The following is a 26,929-nucleotide window of genomic DNA, read 5'->3' on the forward strand; positions in this document are numbered from 1 at the left end:
GTGTGGTATTGAAAATATTCCAACATATTTGCAACAGCTTGTACAAAAGCATTTAGGGTACTCCACTGAAGGATCTATATTGTTCTTACCACTTTACATATATTTTGGTTTTAAATAGTTATATGCATTTTACACAAAATGTTTCTTCCAAAAGGTTGATTGACTATTCTATTTACTTTCCCCATCTTCATTTACAGGTTCTACAAATGTGTACAGTGATAACTCCCAACACACTACACTCATTTCTGAAATAAGTTTCCTGAGAAGACAAAATGAATCCCTGAAAGACCTACTGGCCAGAGGATCTAGAGGTGATGTCCCACTGCGAATGGAATGCATGATTGTTCTGAATTCACTCATTATAAGGCGCTTTTTGTACAACCCTTTGTTGAGGGCTGTTCAACCATTAGCACAGTGGTTTGCAACCAGTGGCTTTCCCGATGTTTTGGACTACGACTCCCATGATCCCTCACCATTAGTTATTCTTGCTAGGACCAATGGGATTTGTAATTCAAAACATCTGGCAAGCCAAAGGTTGCACTAAGTTTGTGGTGGGGTAAGTACACCCAACCCAAACGAGGTGGGTAGGGTGGCAGCGCAATTAGACTTTACAGAAGGCAGGGAAAGTAGGCCGACACAAAGGTGGAATTAGTCCACACATTCATCTATATAAAATACATTGCACTGATATATTAAAAAATATACACCTTACTTAGATTACACGTATATAGGTCTATTAGCCCATTAATTACTATAAGAAACAATATGGTGGAAATACCTAGTGTAGTTATAAAAAAAGTAAATTTATATAAAGACACTCTTATACTCTATTGTAGGTCCTCAATGTTAGGCAGAATCCTGTGCAGTGCCCTTAGGGACCACTACACACAATTAAGACCACAGGTGGCAATACAAGTTTAACCTTTGGTACAAGCCTGCACTACTATGTTAAAGTGGTAGCAGTAGCGGAGCAGCCAGGCTTATCTCAAGAGTATATGAGCAGTAGCAGAGATTACATAAAGGGACCACAATTACTGTGACTCGAGCAAACACTGACTCAAGGTTTCAGGTAAAAAAATATAAGTACATTAGGTATATATAGTACGTTTGTTATAAACACAACACTTCTATTAATTCAAAATCACACATATAATACACTACAACCAACCAATTCACTGTGGTACACTCTAACTCAAGGTAAGTACCCTATGTTTTAACAGACCCGTGTTGTGAAATAAAAGACGTTACCGGGAATACACTTGCGATCACTTTTTGACAGTAATGACAGTTCGGTCTTATTTAAACACGTATCCGCGGCAAGAAATGTTACTGGGGCAAAAACACACTTAGCACCTGAGTTTAACCAGAGAGAGTTGGGGGCAAAAATCATAGGCAATACTTTTGTCAAGGCAGACAGAATCCGAGAACACTCGTTGACAGAAATTCAAGAGTCAATGGGCCAGAGCCAGTGTCCAGTGGAACCGGGTTCCTGTTGTCGAGGATCACACAGTGGGACAGTTCACGATTCAACGTAGCCAGGAGTACTTAGATATTGTCAACAGAGGAAGCAAAAGTTATAAGAAGGAGAGAAGACAAGGGCAAACCTTGGAGATGAAGAAAAGGGATTCATACTAATTCCTCAAGCAGAACACAGTACCTTATTCAAAGAGGAAGCTGGTGCCACGGCAGTTGTTCCTGGTAGTTTCCTGCAGACCCATGGTTCATGGAGCTTCGGGACGAAGGAGGACGTCTGGAGGGGTCTGCACCACACAGGGATGAAGCCGGCAGCAGCGACGGTGAATAAAAGGTGCGCTTGTTAAAAACAGGAGAGGCTCTTCAGATGGCTATCCGGACCACTACAGCCATGTGCAGCGATTTCGACCAAGAAGACGATCCTATGGCTGTAGAAGGTGAGCTGGTTATCCCCACCAGGCTCAAGGGAAGAAGGCTCCGGACTGGATCTTCTCTGGTCTTCGAAGGGTAGATAGCTCAGGACTGCAGCAGGGCTTCACCGGGACGGGGCAGTTGCAGCAGCCGTCTTCTTCTCCGCTTCTCTTCGGTTCCTTGTAGTTCCAGTGGCGACTCTCTGACTTCTAGCCCAAGAGACCTGCCTTTTTATGCGATAATCCCCCATTCACACAGCCTGGCTGTCAATCACGCAGCAGGGGGTTGTCCAGCCCGGACAACCACCTCTGCCAATCATGGCAAAGTGTGACTTGGGTTTCCTAGGATACCCTGTGCAGGGGGTGATTACACCCCTCCCTCACATTCAGTGCACGTAGATGCCCAGGCCCCTAGAGGAGAGCTTCTTGGCAGAAGCCCGCCAAAAGACAGTGAACAAAGAAGGCAATCCTGGTTTGCCGTGCAAAGTAAAACACAAGAAGGACTTTAACAAAAAAAAATGCCGAAATAAACCCCACCGGGTCCAGTGTATTTGATCAAGCGGGTTTAAGTTCGAGGCTGATATAATAGCCTGTAACAAAAAAGTTAGGGTAGATACCACTGCCATGAGCCAAGCCTAAATGTTAAAAGAGCAAAACAATGCTCTAGAAGGTACAGATAAAAAGGGCTAAGGATTAACCCGTTCCAGTTCTCCATGTAAGATGAGGTGTATTGGATCTGTGGTTAAAAGACTAAGTAAAGTTAACGGCAACTTTACCCTTTTCTGGTGGTCAGTAGTCAGCCCCAGAAATGGAGTTGGTGGGAAGTCTAAAAGACAACCGTGTTTCACTGCATTGAAGGTGCTGTGTAACACACAAAAGAAGGGGGCTACTGAAGTGGTGTACTCCAGAGCCCACAATCACAAAAGCAGATGAAATACACATGGCAAAACATGGGTAAGAGTGGGGGAAAAGCTCACCAAGTGGAAAAAATGTACTCCAGAAATCCAGCAAAGCTGCTGGGGGACTCACTAGGTAAGGGAAATTAGCCCTTGAATGAGAATTCTCCCAAACACTCGATCTATTGATGGACGTGTTCCATTTAAAGACACTGGGTGGGAAGAAAAGGGAACCAGACATTAGAACACACAGTAGTGGGGGTCAGCACAGGATCTTAATTGCCAACACTAACAATCACAATATTTCTAAACCTAGGATGTAGTATTTGAAAAATACAAGTGTGTACCTGACAGTCCATGTAGGGATTGGAGATTTGGGGTTGAACTAGGGAGGGCAGGTCTAAAGCACAGGCAGAGCCCACCATTAGACATGGTACATTTAAGTCTCATAGCACCAGGTCATTACACTTACATAGGGACAAAAACATGCAGTGTCATTTGTAAATGTTACATTGAAATCAGGCATTTACATTTACAGAAGTGGCCGACTACATATGAAATCACAGTTGCAAGATAAACTTCTTATCTTGGCCTAGAACCCACTCGACCCAAACTGGATGCAGGAAAAATATCCAGGGACAGATGAGTACCCCTCAAGGCCACTTTGGAATAGTTTCAGGTGCATAAATGTTCCCTTTAGAAATCAATCAGACAAAGTCAGACGGCAACTTGCTGTATGGGAAAAAGGCAGGTAAGTCCTAGTACTCAAACCTCCTGTTCCCTTCCCTTTCCTCTAACCTTGTGGGCATCCCCCAACATGGGATGGTATCGGAGCCTTTGGCAGCGGAAAAATTAGCTTCCCCTTTAAATTTAGTGCCGCGACGCAGACTTGGGTGTGGGAATACCCCTCCCTCCCTCCCGCACCTCACCGCATTCCCTTTTTCCCCACAGACATGTTGGACCAGGCAGCCTGCGCAGAGACTTTTTCCAGCTTTCCGCTTGCTTCCCATTTGTTTTTCAATTCTTACTTAACTTCCCTTCGGTGCCTCACCTCCCTGACCCATGTCGGCCACAAGAGGATTCACAAGATGTGCCTCATGCGACAGCTCGTTCCCTGCCTTGGACCCCCATGTACTCTGTCTTGATTGTTTGGGGCCCGACCACCGCTGGCAAACATGTTCGGCTTGCAGTCACAGGGCATTGAAGAATCGGTTGTCGCTGTGCAGGTAGATCTTCCACCTCAAGAGTCTGCCCTTTGCTCGATCCAGCACGACTACCAGCGTAGGTGCCAAGGGAGTCCAGAGTACCAGAGCTTGCTCCGAGGTCATGAGTGAGGGCGTTAAGACTACTGGCTGTCCGGCTGAGGTCTCAGCGCCTACCTGAGTGGTCTCGGAGGTCGATACCTCTGCTTCGGGTGCAATACCCAAGCTGTATCCTCTCTTGTCTGAGGCATCTCTTGGCTCAGGGCCTTTGCACCCTCCAGCACAGGGCGTCGTGCAGGACTTCAAAATGGCGGCGCGGCACGTGACTGAGCCTTCCAGACCAACAGCCATCTTGGATCCAGCTCAAGGCACGCTAGTGCTTTCGCCCATCGAATGGGCGTTGCAGGATGATCCCAGTCCCCTTCCTTCTGGAAGCAGCTGTGGATCCTACGGTGCAGGGTTTTGGTCCCCTCAGGGATCCATCTTTCCATCACAGCCGTATAGCTATATGCGCCAGGCGCCTCAGCGATTTGACCAGGAGCGGAGGCCCAGCGCCTCGGGGGGCCGGTGTTAAGACGGATTTCTGAACTCTGACATGGTGGGCTGAGGTTCAGAAGGCCAGCCTAGTTTCTTGGAACAGAGTAACCTTCTGGACAAGCCAGACCAATCAAGGTATCATTCGCAGCGGTTAAGACTAGGTCTTGGGAGGGGTGAGGGTGACTGAAAGACCTCAATGAGCACACAGAGTAAAGGACACTTACGTATCACTCCCAGTCAGGTGTATATATTAAAAATACAAATACATTTATTTCAAGGTCTTTGAAAGTTCACCACACAGTAACAATCACTGTAATACTTTTAGATCTATACAATCCTATTGAATACATATATACAAGACCAATGGGGTCTAAAGGGTTAATGTGCGAAATGGGTCCACAACCTAAAAGGGGAAGGAAACAGGCAGTGCAAATAGTCTTTAGTCCCTTCTGCATCAAACAAAATCCTAACTGAGAGGCAGTCCAATCCCTAAGAAGAGTGGAGCCTATTGCTCAAATGTACTTGCAATGCTGGTGCACGCGGTAATGCAGATGGTCAAAACGGGGTCTCTTCAAGGGTCTGTAGCAGCTCAGGAACATGGGTGAGGTGATGAAGAATAAGTTCACACTATTCGTGGAGGGTCTCCCCAACAGGGCAGAGCCGGTTCCAGAGTTCGGGAATAGTTCGCTAGTTTGCACTAGCAGTGGAAAAGAGAGGGGCCCTCAGGGGCCACTCGTGCATAAAAATGGATCTATGCGCTAGGGGCCACCGGTTAGGGTTGCAGTTACTCACCGACCCCCAGCGCTCTCCAGACCAAACTTCGGCAGTCTAGTCCACTTCAGTTGCAGGTTCAAGTGTGGCAATTTGGCGGCTCTGCAGCTTTCAGTGACGAAGATACAGCGTTGATTCCCAAACGGGACAGTGGCGATTTCTCTGCTCCTGGTGAATGGATCAGGCCAGTTTCACTGCAGCAGGCATCAGGGCCAAGAGGGGCACAAAAGCAGCACACCTGCAAAGTTCGTCACCACGGCTGGGCGACACGGTAACCGTGTATGCTCCGGTTCGGGGCGCACTGACTTTACTCCAGGCCTGGGAACGTCAAGTGTACAAAATGCGGTGTCAGAGCGCCGTGAACACAGAGCTAGCGACGTACCAAGTTTCGAGTGTCTCCTTGAAACAGCGGCGGTATCAGGGCAAAGGTCCTGCGTAAACTGGTCACCCCACTGGGTGACCAGCAAGTAAGCCTTCCGAGAAGGCTTACTTGCAGGGTTTGAGGAAGGTGCCGAGAATAGTTGTTCCCACTATTCCAATGGGTCAAAACGTCTTCGCAGACCGTCTAGGGTGACCAGATGCAGAAGGGGTCCAGTGGGACGACAGCGGGCTCAGGATGCCAAACCTTCCAGCGGGTCACCAGCAGTTCCTGACTCGGCTTCTTAGTTTCAGGTACTTGGATCCTATCCTTCGTTCAGTGAGAACTCCAGAGATTAACATGGTATGGGTGTTTGGAGCCCTCTCTAATCCCAGATCGTCTTCATGCCAAAATGAAGAGTACCCAATGGGAGATCTGCCCTCAAGCAGGCATACCATACGTGGACCAATCACGGACCACGGTGGTCCCAGGTATTCACAGCACACCAGAGTCTCTGGCACACAGGATGTGTATTGGAACCAGACCGTCCAGCCCACATCCTGGAAGCACACACACACACAAGGGATGCAGAAGCCTGCGAAAGCTTGGCGTTTCGCAGGAGAATGCATGCCCAAATAAGGACTGACCTTGGTCGGCTCGACCTCGGGAAGGTGAAGGGGCACAATGGCCAAAGGACAGGACAAAGAACCTCGTGGCATGGCCATTTTGGAGCCAGGCCACCTGTTCGTGCCAAACGCGATAACCGCAGTTTATCTGGCAGGAAAGGGTTAAAAACATGTAAAAAGAATAGCTGCCACCAGCCCTGTCCAAGGCACATCTGCACTTCTCCTAAATAAAATCCTTTGAGAGTATCTAGGGCCTTTCAAAATGTCTATTAGACCCAAGTGCGCACCGTACTGTAAGGTACTTTTTGTACTTGTTACATGTTGCAGAAAAGTTGCAACATGGACAAGGACTAAGGGAAACAAAGTCTCCCAGTACTGACTGTCTTTAAGGGCATGTCAGTTTTCCCATAAGAAGTGAGTGAAAAAGCCCAGGGGAGTGCACAAGAAGGCTGTGATCCTCTGGTAAAGTCAGACAATGGTGTTTAAACAAAGCAACAAGTCGGGGGGTACACACTGGAGGGAAAATTACACATGAAATGGAAATTATTCCTAACAGCCGCGCCCCTAGGGACCTGGCAGCTTGTGAAGATCGCTTCTTCGAGTGCTTCCTCTTCCTCATGTGTTCCCCTCAGATGAAGGAGCTCCTGAAGGACATTGTGAAGGAGGTCATCACGCAGGTGGTGCCACCCTAGCCCTCTCCTCTGGGTACTCTTCCTGCGTTCCTGGATCCGGTGCCGGCCACTCCACCTGTTCAGGCCCTACCAGTTGTTCTGACGCCTCCACCTCCTGCTGTACTACCAATGCCTCCCCCTCAACAGCCGTTGGACCTGTCTGCTACGCAGAACCTAGGGGGGGGATCCCGCTGGCACCTGTGTTCCAGGGGCCAGATTCCCCTCGGTCTGTGAAAAGGGGGGCAATGACGTCTATGATGGCCAGGACGATGAGGCCTATGCATTCATTAAGGCCTTTCATGATCGACCTTCATGGCGTGGTGAAGTTCTTGTGGGTCCCTCTGCCAGAGGAAGCCTCCAAGGAGTTGGGTATGCTAGCAGAGGTCTTGGGGAAACGTACCACAATCCGGTATGGCATCCCCCTCCAGAAGGATGTCCTGCAGGTGGTGTATCTGGGAGAAGCCTAGGGTCAATGCACAGATGGACAGCAGGTTTAGGCTGACTGATGGGGAGCCAATCCTCCTTGCCTTCCACCCGCGGCCCCATTCCTCTGTGGTGGCTGCGGCCTCCTTATATTCGAAACCATTGTCTTCGCCGTCTTCCTCCGTGGGAGCTACCTCCAGTTGCCTCTCCAAGGAGGACAAAGTCCTTGGGAAAGCGTTGTTAATCCATCTCAGGGCTACATCTGCGCAAGCCAACGCGGGAACCCTCTTGGCTGCGGCTAACCAGAACCTGTGGCAGGAGCTCAGGGAATTTCTGCCCGACCTCCCTTCAGACAAGCAAGTCTGCTTCAAGGCTGGTCTGGCTGATGCCCGAGCCATTGTGCAGGACGTCATGGAGTCTTCGGTCTCCTACATCAACACAGCCACCAGAGGGCTGTTCCTTGGGGTTGATATGAGAAGGGGGGTGTGGATGCATGCCACTAAGTTTTCATCTGACGTACAGGAACGGATACTGGATCTGCCCTTTTTCATTCATCGACCGATGACGAGTTCACAAAAGAAAACCACTCAAACCGTCAAGTCCTTGGCCATCCTGACAAAACCAGGTCCGAAGTTCTTCCCTCGGTCCCAGGGCAGGACCGAGTTCAAGCTCTGTGCTTTCTTAGACTTCATAGGGTTCTGGGACCGTGGTACACAGAGGCCTGACAGGTCGGCCAGCGAAAACAGGAGGAAACAGCAGAGGACGTTGCACAGGTTGTTCCGCTCCGTCCCCGCCTCTGACGCCAAGAAGTAGGGACCCTCCACAGGTTCTGGACCTCAGTGGGTTGCAGCCTGATCCTGGTTGCCCCGCACTGCCCTTCGACACCCTGGTTTTCTGGTCTGCTGCAGTTGTGCTCCCAGGGTCCCCTCCATCTTCCGATCCCCGGCAAGGGCTTCCTGACACAGCAGGGTGGGGCAGTGGAGCATCCGGACCTGGCCAAACTGGCCCTGCCGGCCTGGTTCCTGACCAGCTGAGGCTTCAGCATGCTCAATTTTCAGAGGACAACTGGGACTTCATTCAGTGGACCAGTAGGCCCCCGACTCGGTCCCACTATAAGAGCAAATGGACTAGGTTCTGCCATTGGGCTTGCGACAGGGGTCTAGATCCAGTCACCTGTCCTTTGAATGATGAACTGGCTTTTCCAGCACACCTGGCTCTTTCAGGAGGATACTTGCCTAATGTATTTGGCGACCATTGGGGCTTAGAAGAATGTCCCTGAGCATGTGTTTTCGGCAGCCAACCTGGTGGTTAAGGACCACCTTAAGGGGTTGTCTAGGCTTTTTCCTCCAGTGCGTAGGCCGTATCCTTTCTGGGACCTCCACCTGGTTCTTTCATCTTTGCAACACAAGCCTTTCAAGCTGATTGTCTCTGTTGACATCCACTTGGTGACGCTAAAGGCTGTTTTATTGGTGGCTCTCATCTCCGCGTGCAGGGTTAGTGAGCTGCGGGCGTTGTCTTTGTGCAAGTCCTTCACAACGGCAATGTCATCTTGCACACTCACCAAAACTTATTGCCGAAGGTTGTCACTCCATTACATCTGAATCATGACATCTGCCTACAGTGTTCTTACTGAACCCACAGTCTGAGGCAAAGAGTGCACTACATTCCTTGGACCTCAATAGGATCCTCAAGTTTGCTCTCTCTCTGACAAAATCTTTCAGGAAGTCTGAGGCATTGTTCGTGACTTTCAATAGATTGTCTTTCTCCGCAGATTCCTCATCTGATAGATATTCCATCCAGCTCTGCTGCTTTGGACAATTTTAAACAGGGGGGTGTAGCGGACCTCCACCCGGCCGTCTATCCGTCCTGCTTGTCATCCGATAGTCGGCTCCGGACGTCACTTCAGGCATGGTATATATACTTCATCACTTTGCCCCACACCTCATTTCCTTGTAAATCCTTGATGCAAGATGTGTATCGCTCGGGTTTTGGGCTTCAAGCAGTGTACTGACTGTGGCACCAAGATGTCCATCACTGAACCACATGAGTTGTGACTCTGGTGCCTCGGCACGGGTCATGGGACGGAAGGGGGTCTCGTGCTCCAAGATGCAGCCCAAATCCCTTTGCGATCGAGCAGATAAACTCGCTCTTGGTTGGCTGACCTTTAAATCAGCGGCGCGGTCGACGGTTCTGTCCTCAGAATCCGAAACCGAGGGCACACCTCCAAGAAACAACATCAGCAAAATAAAAACGGTCCCACTCGAGGAGCCATTCTTCCTCGTCCTGAAAAAAAGTGTCCCCGTCGGGACTCTGATTCGTCGATGGGAAAAGGTAAGCCGTCAGCGGGGCCTACCACCTGCCAAGAGTGGGAGGATGCTCGATATGTTTAAATGACATGCTGCAGTCGGCATGGTTAACCCCCCACACAACAGGCCTCGAAGCCAAGAGGGGCACTCTGCATATTTTATGTCTGTCGTGTTCCGGTGCCAAAGCCCTCTAGGGCAAGTGGCTAAAGGCAGTCTGCTCCGTATGGCGGGAGAGCAAAGCTCCCGCCGGCCAGGCAAGGGCAGTAGCGTTTTTCGCGCTCTGTAAGGGGCAGGGGGGCTTTTAAATGCCAACAAGCAGCGTTAGAGGCGGGGGCTGTGCAGCCTCCTAAGCCGCTTTGATTTCCCCTCCCACAACATACCGGTTGGTGGATGGTTGAAAGAGCATTGGCTCCAGTGTCAGGGAATAACTTCCGATACCTAGGCTCTTCAGCTCATTCTGTGGGGTTATTGTCTGCCATTTTTAAGAAAACTTCCAGACAGACCCTCACCACCTCCAATCCAACCGGGACAGGAACTCCAAGAAGAATTACAAGCCCTGTTGTCAAAGGGTGCATTCGAAGAGGTACCTCCCGAGCAGAGAGGATCCGGTTGATATTTCCGGTATTTCCTGGTACCCAAGAAGGGAGGAGGTCTCCATCCCATTCTGGACCTCAGGACCTTGAACAAGTTCCTGAGGAAAGACAAATTCAGGATGCTGATGTTGAGAGAAATTCTCCATGCTCTACATCTACAGCACTGGCTGGTGTCAATAGACCTACAGGACGCTTATTTCCATGTGCCCATCCATCAGAAGCACAGGAAGGTCCTAAGGTTCACCATAGGGGACAAGCACTATCAGTTCAAGGTGTGACATCTGCCCCAAGGGTCTTCACCAAGCTCATGGTGGTAGTCGCGGCTAACCTCAGGAGATCCTGGGTCCACGTATTTCCATACGTGGGCGACTGGCTGATCCGAGGGAAGCACAATCTGGGCTTCTCTCTGAATTTAAAGACGTCCCAAATGACACTGGTCCAAAGGCTCCAGTTCATCGGGGCAGTCCTTTACAACCGGTTTGCGAAAGCCTTCCCTCCCGAAGAGAGAGTTTCAGCTTGTCACGAATGGTTGACTTGTTCCGTAACCATGCTACTCTACCAGCGGCTTCCTTCCTCCACCTCTTAGGTCTCATGGCCTCCTGCATTTTTCTAGTGCCAGAGGCCAGGCTGCGCATGAGATCCCTGCAGTGGCTCCTGAGGAGTCAGTGGTCGCTGCACCTCTGGGCTCTTTCAGATCTCCTTGGGGGTGTTCGCATCAGTGGCCAATGACCAGTCCTGGTGGGCAGACTGCAGCAGTCGCATGGCGGGGGAACCCTTCTGGCCTCCTTGGCCTCAGGCCCGAGTGGTCATGGATGCAACTCTGAAGGGTTGGGGAGCTCACTGCGAGGAAGCCAGGTGGCACATCAACAGGCTCGTGTTACGAGCCATCAGGCTAGCCCTGAAGGTGATTGCTCCGTCTCTGCAGGGGATGCATATCCTCATTCTGATGGAACAAGCAAGGTGGCGTGCACTCCTGCCCCCTACACACACAGACGATTATGCTATGGTTCTGGTTACTGAAGAACCGGATCTCGGTCTCAGCAGTTCATCTGGCGGCACAGAGAACAGTTTGACGGATGCTCTGAGCAGGCGGAGCACTGTCTCACACGAGTGGGAAGTGTGCCAGGAAGTCCTAGAAGACGTCTTCTCTCTCTGGGGTACCCGTCAGTGGCTCTGTTTGCAACAAAATCCAACAGGAAGTGCAGACTTTTTTTCTCAAGGGAATTCCCAGCGAACGGTGCACTGGGGGACGCGTTTATTGTGGATTGGACCTTCCCTCTCCTTTACGCTTTCCCTCAGATTCCCGTCATTCCATGGGTTCTCCAGAGGTTGAAGAGGTTTCGAGCAACCATGATCTTCATCGCACAGACTGGCCGTTGAGAACATGCTACTCCGACCTCTTGGATCTGTCCATCTGTCCACCTCACCGGTTGCCTCTGCGGCCTGATCTCCTAACCTAGTCGAAAGGTTGGATACTCCACCTGACCCAGAATTCAACCTACATGTGTGGCTCTTGAGAGGATGTGGTATGATGCCTGGGACTTCTCTGAGAAAGGTGACTCTGGCTGCACTCAGACTGTCTATAAGATCTTTGTACGTGTGCAGGTGGAGAAGATTTGAGGCTTGGTGCAGGGAAAGCAAGATTGACACTATGTCTTGCCCCACCACTACAGTGATGGAGTTCCTTCTGTCACTGGCCTCAGAAGGCCTTGAGGTCACCACAGTCAAAAGCTATTTGGCGGCCTTGTCTGTGTTTAAGAGATCCCCGGATCAAGTTTCATTTTTTACGATCCCGGTGATGGCAGAATTCCTGAAAGGCTTTGTAAATAAGTTCCCGCCCACTCCCTTTGTTGTCCCGGATTGGGACCTTAATCTGGTACTGACATATCTGATGGCGCCTCCTTTTGAGCCAATGCATACTTGTCCTTTAAGACTTCTCTCCTTAAAAACAGCCTTTTTGGTGGCTATTACATCCGCGAGGCGGGTGATTGAACTACAGGCCTTATGCTGTAAACCAGCTTGTACTGTTATTTTTTTCAGGAGAATGTCTCGTCAGGGTAAGGCCTGGCTTCCTTTCCAGCATTGTCCCTGAGATCCACCTCCCGGTCTTCTATTCTCTCCCGCATCCTTCTAAGGAGGACGAGCGATTTCATCTCCTAGATGGCACGGTCCGATAGCACAGCGAGTAGAGCGCTCACTTTGGCATCCGTGCAGAGCCTGCCGATGCTGATTCGAATCCCTGCAGGGCCAAATTCTTTCATCATTCTGAGGTCGATAAATGAGCACCACACACCGTGGATAAAAATAAGCAGCGCTCAGATACCTGGTGGTTCGTAGCACTATATAAATGCAAATTATTAATATTATAGATCCCAAAAGGGCACCAATTTATTACATTGCGAGGACGTTGAGTTCAGAAGATCTGACCAGCTCTTCGTGGCTTTTCCTTTAGCCCGTAAGAGCCTGGCCAGAACTAAGCAAATTTTGTCCCACTGGAGAATTTTCTGTATAGTGGAATGCTACCAGTCCGCTGGAAAGGAATTACCGGCAGGCATCATGTCCCATTCAACTAGAGGATTCTCAGCGTCAACAACATTACAGAGGGGGAGTCCCTGTTAGAGATATTTGTTGCGCAGCGACATGGTCATCCCTTCATACCTTGCTAAGCACTATAGTCTAGATGTGGCTCTTACAGCTGGTGCATGTTTTGGCAGGACAGTGCTGCAAAATGTCTTATTCTTACTTTCTGCCTGCCTCCTTCATCTACTGCTTTGGGAATATCAGATGAGGACTGCGGGAGAAAGGCAATCCATTGAAGGAGAAATGATTTACCATAATGTTCTTTCTATGGCTTCTTCTACCTCAGATTCCTCATCTCCCCTCCCATCCATCTCCGCTCAAAGTCGGTTGGTTGGTGCGCCTCTCCTCTTTGATGATGACTTGGTGATGCTCCTCAGTGACCCTTTCTGTCCTTCCTGCCACATGTTTTTTTTTTTTTTTTAAAGCAGGTTTTCTGACGCGACTTTGTTAGTGTTTATTGCAAATATTTCCTCCTTCTGAGGTTTATGGTCATTTCATTTTCGGGGGATTATTCGCCCATTTTTATCTCTTTGTTTTCCTATGCAGCGTGGTGTGCTCCCAAAAAAAATAGGGAAACCGGTGTGGGACGTAGTGACAACGTATATATACGGCGCCTGCCGCCGTCACTTTGAGTCCAATGACATGTTAATGGCATGGTCTCGTTATAAATGCTATGGCGGCTGCTGATGTCTCTTTGGATGACCTTCTCGCAAACCCGAATAGAGCAATAACTAAATTATTTCAATATGATAGGCGTAATACAAGAGAGAAATGCCTCACATATTGTGACTTTCCTAAAATCAGTTTTTGCATAAAAAGGTTGGCCTCTGTGAATTGTATTTGCTTAAATCGCCATCGCCCACTCATAGAAAACAATACATGCGTGTAACCTATGGCCAACCAAAGATCTTCAAGCTAGACGGAAATTTATTCTATTGAAAGATAACTTATGTCGGTTTTGCAAGGTTGTTGATCAACCAGGGACCCCTAGACACATGATAACAGAGTGCCCAATGTTGAGACAGAAATGTGAACAGCATTTTAAAGAGGTATTCGGAATTTTAAAAGCTTGACAACAGAAACTATATGGTGGATGATTTATTGTGGTCAAACGGCAGCTATAATAATTGCAGTAATTACCTTTTTCAAATGATAGTTATATGATGAGCAGGCTTTAGTATTATAAGTTTTGCTTATTTCTTCTTGTCTGCTCTGGGTTTTACTTTTCCTTGTTGAGTATCTTTAGAAGGTGGTTTGCATTTTTACGTTTATGTTTTGATTTAATTGATTGGATTTTAAAATGTCTGTTTGCTTTTTCTTTTCTTTGTAACTTTGTAAGACTTGTAACTTTTAAGGTTTGTTAACATTAATTGTATCTGTAATTGCCCTATTTCAATGACTCAACTTTTTCCCTTTTTAAAAATATTGTAAAGCTGATTTAGTTCAGTTGTATTCAGAGACATGCTTTTGGGATGTAATCAGCAAGGCGGCTACGTGCGCCACTCCATCGGCTTTCTGTAGGCACTACTCACTGGACACCAGTTCCAGGCGCAATGCTGAGTTTGGTCAGACTGTTCTGAAGACCCTCTTTGCTTCGTCATAGATATGAAACAGAGTTTCACACCGCCACCCTGTGGTCTTTTATGGTAGAATCACCCCCAAGGATGGAGGACAGGGAACGGGATGTATGAATAGTTAGTTACTCAGCTGAGTGACTAGTGTACTCTTAGTCCATAGTCCCCTTCCCTCCATAGGTAGCACCCACCCTCCCGTGCTCGTATGCAAAGGGCTAATATGTACTTAGCGTAACAAGGTATCTGAGCATCCAATGTGTTCAATGGGGACTGAGGTGAGGTACCGGAGGCCCAGGCCTGGACCTACTTTGCTCCTTTTAACCATGACCGCGGAGAAGAGATGCCTCTTCAAACTCTGCACGGCGTTCCCACGCCGGGGCTGTGCCCCCGCACGCTGTGCTAAATTTAAAAGGGAAGCCAATTTTTTCACTGGCAAGGGTTCCGGTACCGTCCTCATATTGGGGGATGCCCACAAGGATGGAGGAAAGGGGACTATGGACTATGAGTACTCTAGTCACTACGGTGAGTAACTTTGATTTTTGCCCCACTGGCGTAGATTAGGCAGCAAACCACGCCAAGGTACAATGGGGGAGACACTTAGGAATGGCTCCAGACATGGATTTAAGAACCAACAGCGCTGAGAGGAAATGCAGCAAAGCAGACATCAGACCCAAAGGAAATTAATGGGAGTTAAAGTCTGTTTGTGAAAAGCTTCAACCACGGGTAGGTATTATGAATAGCCCACCATCCCTGGGCCCATATGTAAGCACTCATGGTTTTTTTTCCTGAAAAGTTAGTTCTAGGAAGACAAAGCAACCGGACGAATACAATGCTTCTTTTCCAGGTGTGTTTTTTTGGACCTCTGCAGCCAGGGACTAGAACTCTGGACTAAGGACGATGCGGACGGTGTAAAACAACTGCTGTTCCTTGGAGTGGATACCTCATACTAGAAGAAAAAGCAATGCCAAGGATGACTCGGAAAAGGCTGGAGTAAAGCATATTCCGAAGGCAAATGGAACGAAGGAGGGCATCCCAAGACTGTCTTGAAAAGCAGATAAGGCAAGGTGTTGGGGTCTAAGCAACAGCAGCAACCAGCACCAAGGTAGAACACTAAAGCAACAAAGTGGAAAGCTAGCAGTAGGGCCCAGCAGGAAAGGCATGCAAGGAGTGCCAGCTGGAGGCTGGAGGATGCCCAGGAACGAGGACCAGCAGCCAAAAATGCTAACCTAACCAGAGATGGGCTGAGGATATAGGGTCCAGCCAGTATCACGCGTACGTAAGCTATTCCAGCAATCGCACAAGAAGGCTAAAAACAAAGTGTTAGGCAGCTAACCAATCTGGTTGGCCACTAAATATGCCATTCCCACCAGAGCACCCACACAGGATCTGTTATGGCCTGCCAGGGCCAGGAACTGGTCTACACCAGTTCAAACTACTATAGAGTGTACATGGCTGTGCTCACCAAGAATCCACATGTGAACAGCGGCTCTTTTTGTTATGCCTTTTGGTTTTCCTGAACAATGAAAGCCCCTAATACAAAATGAGTGTGAATAGGGCTTAAAGAAAAACATTTCTCCAGCATGGGCCAGGAGGTATTTGGAAAAAGGTAGAAGTGTGATTCTCCGACTTCACTTAAACAAATAAGAAGGAGCTGATTAAGATAATAGCTAAGCTTAAATCGCTGTCGCCCCTAGACCCCATTCTGTTGAAATGGTTTAAAGCAGCATAGTCTTTTGTGATCTTCTAACTGGCCACTGCATCCTTGAAGTGGGGCCAAGTTGCATCTAAACGCAAGCAAGCTTTGGTAATCCCACTATTGAAGAAGCCAACACTTGATACCCCCATCCTGGCAATTTATCGGCCCATCTCACTTCTGCCCTTTCTTATAAACGTTTTGAAAGTAGTAGTGACCCCCCAACTGAGAACATTCTTGCAAAGTCAAAACATTTTAGACAGTTGTCAAATGGGCTTTCGCCCCCTGATGGGAACGAATCAGTTTTGGTATCGGTACTGGATGAAGTACGACAGGCCTCGTTTTGTTGGACCTTTCGGCCGCTTTCGATACCATTGATCATGGAATATTGTTGGCGAGGCTAAAGGAGGCAGGGTTTTCGGGGGCAGCATTGGACTGGTTCCGTGCTTTCTTGACCTCACGTTCTCAAATAGTCTCCCTTCACCCCTATCGTTCATCTCCGGTTTTCGATCACCTGTGGAGTTCCACAGGGATCGGCTCTTTCTCCCTTACTTTTTTTTTAAAAAATATATTTTTATTGGCATTTCTTAAACATTAACTTTGCGACTCAACATAGTCCCAAACTTCCCTTTCCCACCCCCCACCCTCCCCTCCGGTATTAGTGTCTCTGCGGTCCTTCGAGTCCCATGTGTGTTTCGGATTCAGCTTGTAAACATGTCTAATATTCGGATGTTATGTGGGCACCTTTGGAGCATGTAGTCACTTTGCAGGAATTCTATGGTGTCTCCCCAGTCTGTAGCAAATCTCTGTCTGTCCCCTTGGAGGGTATATGTTATCCTTTCCATCGCCACATATGTCCATATCCTGTGGAGCCATTCTTGCATGGTTGGGGGGGTCTTTTGTTTCCAATGTTGTGCTATTGCCAGCCAGACGGCTATGAGGAATCCCATAAAATTACGTTTTTGTGTCCTATTAAGTGTTTTGTCTGTGGGAGCCCACATGCCGCACATCCAAATCTCTTCTTCTAGGTTGGCCGTGTCCTTGAATATTTCTTGCATCTTATTTTTGACATCCACCCAGAACTGTTTTAGCTCTCGACAGTCCCACCAGATATGTCTCCAGGTGCCCACTGAGTCACATCCCCTCCAGCAGTTATTTTGTGTTGTCGGGAACATTTTATGTAGCCTTTCCGGGGTGTAGTGCCATTGGATCATCACTTTAGTCCATGCTTCCCTTGTTTGAATTGCTCGCGTCCACTTGGGAATTATATACCACAGGTATGTCCACTGCGTTCTCGGGATTTGTTTTCCTAGCGTAATTTCCCATTTTTTCATGTAGTACCATGTGATGTGTTCTTCTTGGACGTTGATGAATTTGTAAAGGGAGGAGACAAATTTCTTTTCTCCCGTTTGGGTTAGTATGTAGCTCTCAAACGGGGTTGGATCTCTGGTCAGTGCCTTTGTGATTCTGGGTGACATGAGCCAGTGGTGGATTTGCTCGTACTGGTATCTGTCCTTCTCCGTGAGGCCTAGTATATCCTGGCAGTCTGTGAATGATCTTATCTGCCCACCCTCAAACATGTCGCCCACTTTCGTGCACTCTGCGTTTCTCCATTTCTGGAATGTGCCTTTTTCTACCCCTGGGGGGAAGTCTGGATTGTCGAACATTGGGATGAATGGAGCTGGGTCAATCGTGAGGGTTTCTCTTTTGGTGGCTCTATCCCAGATGTCCATTGTGGTGCTCAGGATTTCGCTTCTCTCGATGTTTTGATGCCTGTGTGTGGGTCTCTTCCATAATAGATGTTGCAAGTTGGATCTCGCCACTGCCCTGTCCTGAGCCATCCACCATTTATCTGATGTGTCTGTGATCCATTCGTGTAACACCCACAGCTGGGCCGCTTCGTAATATTTCCTGAAGTGTGGGAGCGCCATCCCTCCGTCTGGTTTTTGGGCGGTAAGCGCTTGTTGTGAGAGTCTTGGTGTCTTGTTTTGCCATATGTATTTAGTGATTAGTTTTGTGAGTGACTTGAAAAATGATGTTGGGACTCTTATGGGGAGTGCTTGGAAGTAATAGAGCAGTCTGGGTAAAATCGTCATCTTAACGACCGTTATTCTGCCCCACCAGGATACTTTCAGAGGGTTCCATCTGCTCAGGTCTGATTTGACTTGTTCCAGGAGTGTCGTGTAGTTCCCGGGGTATAGGTCTCATATCGTGGGTGTGAGGGTTACTCCTAGGTATCTCACTCCTTCCTCTGCCATTTGGAGACCTAGATCTTTCGTTATCTTGCGTGTCTCCACTTTGTCTCCGGCCAACGTCATTACCGACGATTTCTGCTTGTTTATTTTGAGGCCTGATATTTCTCCGTAATCATCAATCAGTTGGATAAGATGCGGGAGCGTCGTACTGGGTTCTGTGATGGTCATCATCATGTCGTCTGCGTAAGCTGCTGTCTTATGATTTAGACCTCCCATTTCTATTCCCTTGACTTCTGGCGTTACTCTGATTTTTTCCAATAGTGGTTCGAGGAATATTGCATAGAGAAGGGGCGACAGTGGGCATCCCTGCTTCGTACCCCTTCCTATTCTGATGGGGTTTGAGAGCTCCTGATTGACTGCAATCCTAGCGGTCGGTGTGTTGTAGATGGCTCGGATCATGTTTATGAATTCATTCCCCATTCCCATTTTCTTGAGGGTTGCCATCAGCATCGTCCATTCGACTCGGTCAAATGCTTTTTCTGCATCTAACGATATTATTGCTGATGGAAGTTTCATGATGCCTGCCTTCTCTATGAGATGTATAATCCTTCTTATGTTGTCGTGTGTTTTTCTGGTGGGGATGAAACCGGCTTGTTCCTGGTGGATTAGTGTGGGGAGTAGCGGCGCCAGCCGATTCGCTAGTGTCTTTGTATAGAGTTTGGTATCTATATTGATTAGGGCTATCGGGCGGTAGGAGCTTGGGCTCTCTGGGTCTTTCCCCTTTTTATGAAAGACCAGAATCTTTGCTTCGTTCATCGATGGGGTAATGTTATTTTGTAATCTGAAGGTGTTGAATAAGGTGGTCAGATGTGGGATCAGGGTTTCTGCATATGTTTTGTAAAATGCCGCAGTGAAGCCATCCGGCCCCGGGGCTTTATTCTTTGGCAGGTCTCTGATTGCCTTCCTCACCTCTTTTGGCGTTATTGGCGCATCTAGGGCTTCTTTCTCTGACGGGGATATTGTTGGCAGGGAGATGTCCTCGAGGAAGGCCTCTTGTTCTTGCTCGTTCGGGTGTTGCGAGGAATATAGGTTCTGATGGTAGTTTCGGAATACTTCTTTAATGTCTGTTGTTTGTGTTTTCTTTGTTCCTTGTTCGTCTTTTATGGTTTGCACCGTTTGTTCCTGCCTTTTGCCTTTCAATTGTCTTGCTAATAGTTTGTCCGCTTTATTGGATTTCATTGCATACCAGTGTTTCGTGTATAACAGCTGTGTTTCTGCTCTTTTAGTTCTGATAAGGTCTATTTGGCTCTGTATGTGTCTGTATGCCCTTTTGATCTTTCTGGAGGGGTTCTTAGACATTTCTTCTCTTGTTTCTTCCAATTGTACTTCGAGTTCTTCTTCCCATTTGTGTGTGATCCTGTCTTTTTGTGCTTTTATAGCTATTATGTGTCCCCTCGTCACCGCTTTGAAGGCTTCCCATGTCGTGCTTGGGGTGACTTCCGGGGTGGTGTTGTCCTCGAAGTATTCCTCTATTTTCTCTCTGATGGTTTCTTTCGCTACTGGGTCTTGTATCACTTCAGCAGGTAATGTCCATCTCCATAGGTTCGATCTTTTCGCAAATTTTGGGAGTGAGATCCACAACGGAGCATGATCTGAGAGCGAGATATGGCCTTTTTCGATGTCTTGTATTTCCCCTACTAGTGTCCCCGTTGTCCAGATATAATCTATCCTGGAGCTTGTATTATGTACATGCGAGTGGTAGGTATATCCTTCTGTCGTTCCTTTGAGTCTTCTCCAGATGTCTTCTAGAGCTAGGTTTTGCATTGCCTTCTTGAGCGCCTGCTTGGGGGATCCTTGCTGGGTGCCTTTGGGGTTCGAGCGATCTTCCATGCGGTTCCATGCCAGGTTGAAGTCTCCGGTCAGGATTATCTCTCCCTCTGCGAAGGGTTCTAGTTTGTTTATTGTGTCTTTAATGAAGCCTTCCTGGCCTGTGTTAGGCGCGTACAGGGTGGCTATTGTAAGTATGCGGTTATGTATCTGGGCCTTCGTGAATATATATTGGCCTTCCTTATCCGTTAGTGTCTCTTTGATCCTTACTTGCAAGTGGTTTGCAAAGGCAAGGAGTACTCCTTTCTTTTTTCCTTCATTGTTTGATTGTAGGATTAGCTTGTAGCCTCTTAGCCTGAACTGTCCTCTCTTTTTTTTCTGTATGTGAGTTTCTTGGAGGGTGATTATGTCGAATTTTTCTTTGTGTAGGAAATGTTCTATTTTCTTTCGTTTCACTGGTGAGTTCAGTCCTCTGACATTGTACGTTAGGATTTTCAGCCCCATTCTTTTTGGTTGGTTTGTTGTTTCGTATTATTTCCACCTCGTGGGACTCGACTGCGTTCGTTGATACCGGTTTTGGGGTCCCTTCCCCTTTGAACTTTCCCTTCTATTTTCTCCCTCTACCACCTCCCCCCCCCCAACTTTGTCCCTGAGGAGGGCACTGGGCCCTATGGTTGCTCTGGCGTTGTGCCTTTGCTCCATGCCCTCTAACTTCTCAGGGGTAGCGGTTTGCAGGGAGTCCTAAACCCTGCTTGTGGAGTAGATTCCATGGCCGTCCTCCGGCACGGCCGCGCTTGTGGTCGCCTCCTGCTCTGGCTGTCTTAATTTTGCGGATATTGCCTTCCCCTCCGGGTGGTTCTCTCTCGTGTAGAGGGGTTCTGATGTCTCAGCATTTTTCTGGTTTGCGTGATTGGAGTCTCGTTTTCCGTTTCTCCGTTTGCCAGCCCTTCGGTTGTCTCCTTTGCCTTCGGGGTTCACTATCGTTTGTGGTCTCTGGTTCCTGGTCTCCCAGGATCTTAAGGCCATCTTCGCAATTCGTTACTCGGTGTTGTCTTTCTTCCCAAGTGAATAGGAGGCCGAATGGGAATGTCCATTTGTATCGTATTTGTTTTTCTGAGAGGATTTTTGTTACTTGACTCATTTCTCTTCTTTTTCTAAGCGTTGATTGGGCTAGATCTTGGAACAGCTGGATTTATTTCCCGTTCATTCTTATTTGCCCCATTGTTCTGGCCTTCCTAAGAATTTGTTCTTTCTGTGTGTATCTTGTCATGGCCACAAGTACGTCCCTTGGGCGGGATCCGGGTTTGCTTGTTCTGCGGGGCCCTACTCTGTGTATCCTGTCTATTTGGATATCTTCCTCTGATCCCTCCTGTAAGATTTCCTGGAACACTTGTTGTACTGCCGTTAGGAGGTCTTTGTCGTCTATTGTTTCCGGCATGTTTCTAATTCTGATGTTCGATCTTCTAGACCTGTTCTCCAAATCCTCGCATTGGGATTCTAGTTCCTGCGCTAAGCGGGCGAGTCTGTCTTGCGCTTCCGCTTGTTGGAGTGCCTCCTCATCCATGTTCTGGACCGTCTTTTCCAGATTGTCTGTTCTCTCTCCGAGGTTGTCTATATCCTTTTTTAGTTCCTGTACTGCTTGCTTCATTTCGTCCTTCATGTTGTCAAATTGCGCCTGGGTAGATGCGATGAACTGTTCCTGAAATTCCTTGAACCAGGATTTCATATCGTCCCTCGTGGCCATATCTGCGTTTTCTACCTGTTCCGGTGTGTCGCCTCCTTTATGTTTTTGTTTGATTGGACGTTTGGGTATCGAGTGTCCCAGTCCCCAGATTTGGGTCAGGTCTTGGTCTTGTCTGGGTTTGCCTTTTTCCGCCACCGTTGCTTGTGATCCACTCTTCGTTCTGGGCTTTGACATGTGTTTGGGCCTCTTCGCTTGGATTTTTTTGATCTCCTGAGTGTGGGCGGTGGAGTCGTTTCTTCTGTGGGGTTTTCTGGGGCTTATGATTCGCTTCTGAGATTCCTTAAGCGGGGTTCTCCTTAGTGGTAATTCGTTTGTGTTGGATGCTTGTGGAGTTCTGCTTTCTCGTGTTTCCCCGTGGTCTCTGCTACGTTTTTCTTTCTCGGCTTTTTGTTATTTGCCGGGACCCGGGTTAGACCCTGCCTGATGGTCTCCCCTTTTCGCGTTTGCGTTGTGTTTCTGCTGTCTTTTGCTAACCCGCTTTTCTGCCTTGTGCCGGGGGGGGGTCTGCCGTGGAGGTTCCCTATCTCCCTCCAACTTTGGGTGTTGCACGAGGATTTGTCTCCCCGTCTTCCCCCTGCCTCGACGTGTCTATCTTTTTTCTCTGCGCTGGATGGGGGGGGGGGTCCTCGTTGCCAACGACTTTTGTGGGGATATCTCTTTCCCACTTATCCCTCTGCCTTCCCCCCGCCTCGTACCTTTGATCCGTTAGTTGCTCCGGGGGCTCTCTCGAGGGTCTGCCGTCCGCCTCTCAGCCGCCGCGGGCACCTCGCTCCCTTCGCTGGGCTCGCTCGATTCCTGATGTGGGGGTGGGTCTCGCTGTCTGGTCTCGTCCTTATCGGTGTGCTTCCCGCCGCTGTGTGCGGCGTCAGATCTGGGGCTCATCTTGTGCTTGCGGGGTGCGCCGGTTGGGGAATTGGGGAGCTTGCTTCGCTCCGTCTGGCTGTGACCCGGCTGGTCCCCCTCGTTCCGCCCGGGCTGGTTCTTTCGGCGGGAGTCGTGCCCCTTGGTGCGGGACGATTCCTTGCTTCGTGCGGGGGAAGGCGGGGCCGGGCCGGCGCTCGATCTCTTTTGATGTTCCCCACGTTCCGTTGCTTGTCGGAGGGAGGTTGTTTCACCTTCCTCCCTATCTGGGGGGGAAGTCGCTTCTCGGGTGTCTCGGTAGGCTCTCGAAGTGAGGTGCTTAATGTTGCGGCCCGAGCCGGGGGACGGAGCTACGCTCACGCACGTCCGCTCCGCTCGGCCGCCATCTTGGAATCTCTCCCTTTTTAATATGTACATTCGCCCTCTGATGATTCTTATCCATCTCTTTGGCTTTAGGGTCTTCTCATATGCAGACGATACACAGATTCTGTTTAGACTAGACACAAAGCAGGGTGAGGTTAGGGATAGGTTAAAAAACTGCCTGCAAGCCGTCCGGGTTTGGATGGAGTCAAATTGGCTCAAACTAAACGGTGGGAAGATAGAGATCTTGATCTCGGGTCTGCCAGGGGCAGTTGGACTGATGCCCTCTGGCCAGAATAATTGGGCCCACTACCTAAGGTGGTTCGTAATTTAGGGATTAAGCTATCGGAATCTCTGTCCATGGAGGCGCAGGTCAACTCAGTATATGGAGCAGGCTTTGTTAAGCTTAAACAGCTAAAGAAAGTCCTCCCCTTTATTCCAGTTAAGGTTCATGCTCAAATCGTGGCAGCATGTATAAACGGGAGCTTGGACTATATTAATGCCATTTACCTGGCGCAGCCATCTTTTCTGTTCCAGCGCCTGCAAGTGTTACAAAACTCTGCAGTGCATCTGGTTACACACATTCCTGCCGGAACATGAGTAACTAGGGCCAGAACATCTCTCCACTGGCTCCCGATTGAAGCCTGGGTAAAATTCAAGGCGCTGTATATCAAGCACCGTGCTCCAAGCGGAAATGGATGCTTAGCCATCCAAGCGAAACTGGACAGATATATTCAGGCAAGCTCTCTGAGATCCTCAAATGCAGCATTGTTACTGATACCTAAATATAAGAGAGAACGGTTGGGGTGCTGTGTTTTCTCAGTGGCAGGGCAGAGGCTTTGGAATTCGCTGCCTGAAAAGTTGAGGAAAATAGAGGACTTTTTATCCTTTAAACAAAATTTGAAAACTTTCTTTTTAGATGCATTTTCTTCACACGGCCACCTGTGACTCTTTGCATCTGTTCTATCGGTTGTTTCAAGCGCCATGATGCCTTAGGTGAAAAAGCGCTACACAAATAGCTGATTGATTGATTGATTCATGGTGTCTGGCATGGTTTCACATGCTAATAAATATTCCCCATCGTCAGGCTGGGAATCCTCGGTAAAAGAAAAAACAGATTCACTTTCACTTTAAAACTGTCTTCTCTAAACCAATCACTATCCACTGGGTCATACTGCCCCCAACCAATGATGGCCCTCTCCCTAAGCTCCACTCCTGGTGGCCATCTTCAGATTTGTACTGCCCGCTTCATTGTTGAGTCCTCTTGGTGCTCTCCAAGCTTTTTCCTTATTTGAATTTTTGACCGATTTCATCGTTCAACTACCGGCAGCGGGGACCCGTTGTCTGTGAAGATCAAGCTTCGTCGAGGATCTTCACAGGAAGGCCCAGGCCTGGACCTACTTTGCTCCTTTTAACCATGACCGAGGAGAAGAGATGCCTCTTCAAACTCTGCACGAAATGTGTACTGAGAAATGTTTTCTTGGAGGATCGACACCACAAATGTCTTTACTGCCTGCATCCAGACCGTGATGAGGAGGAGGAATGCGAGGTCTGCCGTTGTTTTTCAAAGAAAAACAAAAATGACCACTGCAGCAGGTTGGCGGCACGGTTAAAAGCGGTTAAGGCACCTAACTCGGCCTCTGGGCATAATCAGGCTTTCTCCAGGGCCCGCCGTCCCCACGATCGAACTCCCTCGGATAAGCGGACGAGGTCCTTTGAGGACACCCTCTCTTAGGGGGTCCAAAAGAAGGCAAGGCCGCAGGCCATGGCTCACACTGGGTTCACTGCTGTCGCAGGTCCCGACTCCAGAAGGGCAAGATCGCCATTATCGACAACATCCACAGTTGTCCTGCCAGCAAGAGTCACACACTCAAAAGGGGAAGTCCTTGACCCATTTGAAACTATCATTGAAGGGAGGGCAGACCGTGAAGACTGCGGCGGCTGCTCCATGGCTGTCATTACCGGCAAGGTGGGAGATTATTGATGCAGGGATGATAAAGCCACCCCGAAAGGGGGCAGAAGCCTTTCCCCCCTCGGAAGACTCAGGAAAGGAGAGGGGGCAGAACCTCAACACCCCCTAACAGGGCTGAAGAAGTGGGAGCTGAACCTAGTGTGCCGGGGCACATTTATACTAGCTCTGGTGAGGGTGACGACCTGCCCAAGGGCTACTATTCAGACCATGAAAACAGTCGGGGAGGTGCTTCACCAGAGGATGAACCCTATGGACCGGTTCAGGCATACCAGCCCGGAGCCACCATGAGCCCGCAGCCCAGCGATATTTCGTTGGACATTCTGACCATGCTGCACACTCTGGTTACAGAAATTCAGCAGTGACTGCCTCCCACATCAGGCCCTGCTTCGGCTGCAAGTCCTCCGGGCCACGAAAAACGCAAGTCTAAGGACTCTGCCGGTCCAGTGTGCCAGCCAACACCACCACCTCTACCTCAGGATTTCACCCCGATGGGGGTTCCTGCCACGGGCACACATACGGCGGCTATGGCCACAAACACCGGCGAGGTCAACGACTTCATCCCAGCGGACTGGAAACTAGCAGGAGTGGATGACCCGCACAGGGTCATGGATGTGGTTGGCTCCTTCCATTTGATGATGTCCCGGGCCTCCGAGCTCTTTCATCTAGTGCCTGCGGAGAAGAGAAAGGATGGTTTCCTTTATCAAATGCATGAGTCCAGAAGGAGGACCATCATGTCCGTCACTTTGCTGAACGATATCAGGGGGGAAGGCCTAGCAATGTTTAACCCAAGTGCTGCACCATCCAAGCGGGACAGGCTTGAGAAAAAGTACAGAGTACCGGACTCTGCCCGCAAGTGCCTGAGGTCCCAGCCTTCACCTAACTCTGTGGTCTCAGCCGCGGCCAGAAAACACTTGGCGAATCCATCCTCCTCGCCCGCGTTACTCTGCGATCTAGCAGGGAAAGAAGCTGGACGCAATGGGGAAGATAATTATCTACACGGCCGCCAGTACCATTAAAGCTGCAAATACACTGGCCATTTTGTCACGCTACGACCGGGAGCTTTGGTACAAGCTGGGCCAGATTCTTGACCTCCTACCTGGCGACGAGAAGGCGGAAGCTCTTGAGCTATTCCAGGAGGGGGTCTCTGACCATGTCATCATGGTGGCGGTGGACATCACTGACACAGGATTCTGTCACATGGGAAACAGAGTGTCTCTTCGTCGGCAGCGTTGGCTGAAAGCCACCAACTTCGGGCCGGACTTTGAGTTGAAGGTGTTGGACATGCCATTCGACGGGGAGAACCTGTTTGGCGAGGTGGTCGACGAGTCTCTTCAGCTCATCAAGACGGACACAGTGCGTTTGCTGGGTACCCTGCAGCAACGTCGGTCGTTCTCCTTTTGTTCCTCAAGGGGAAAACCTGAAAGGTGCTACAAGGCCTACACCACCCCTTATCGGCAGCCTTCCCGTTCTGCTACGCAGGAGGCATACAAAGGCTGCTTGCAGGCATACAGCAGCGAAGGACGGCGCTGACTCTGCCCACAGGGCCGGACCCCACCGTTTAAGGCCTTAACTACCCGTGGTCAGCGTGTGGAAGACCATAAACCCCGACAGATGAGTGCTCAACGCTCTTGGACAGGGGCACACCTTGTAGTTCCAGCGCAGGTGTCCCCGTAACCCCCCCTGTAGCAACAAGAACACACGGCAAAGCTGCTGCAGGATGTCCAAGCCATATTAAAAAGGGGGCGATATAACCCATCCCCCAACACCTCCGGGTTGTACTCGGATACTTTCTCATTTGAAGGAAGACGGGAGGATGGAGGCCGATACTGTAACTATGACGCATCAAGTACCTGAAGA

General features: G+C 49.2%; 1 protein-coding gene across 5 annotated transcripts in view; it reads left to right on the plus strand.

Annotated features, from left to right (window-relative positions):
• The window catches only part of CDK5RAP2 (CDK5 regulatory subunit associated protein 2), a 2,172,192-nt gene that overhangs the window by 1,550,715 nt on the left and 594,548 nt on the right, over nt 1–26,929 (plus strand). For all 5 annotated transcript variants that reach the window (XM_069609888.1, XM_069609889.1, XM_069609892.1 and 2 more), the window contains one exon: nt 198–311. In XM_069609888.1, coding sequence (XP_069465989.1) covers nt 198–311 — 114 coding nt within the window. The remainder of the gene's footprint in view (nt 1–197; nt 312–26,929) is intronic.

The sequence above is a fragment of the Ambystoma mexicanum genome, chromosome 8 (genome assembly GCF_040938575.1).
Source record: "Ambystoma mexicanum isolate Mex_15411 chromosome 8, UKY_AmexF1_1, whole genome shotgun sequence".
Lineage (NCBI taxonomy): Eukaryota > Metazoa > Chordata > Amphibia > Caudata > Ambystomatidae > Ambystoma > Ambystoma mexicanum.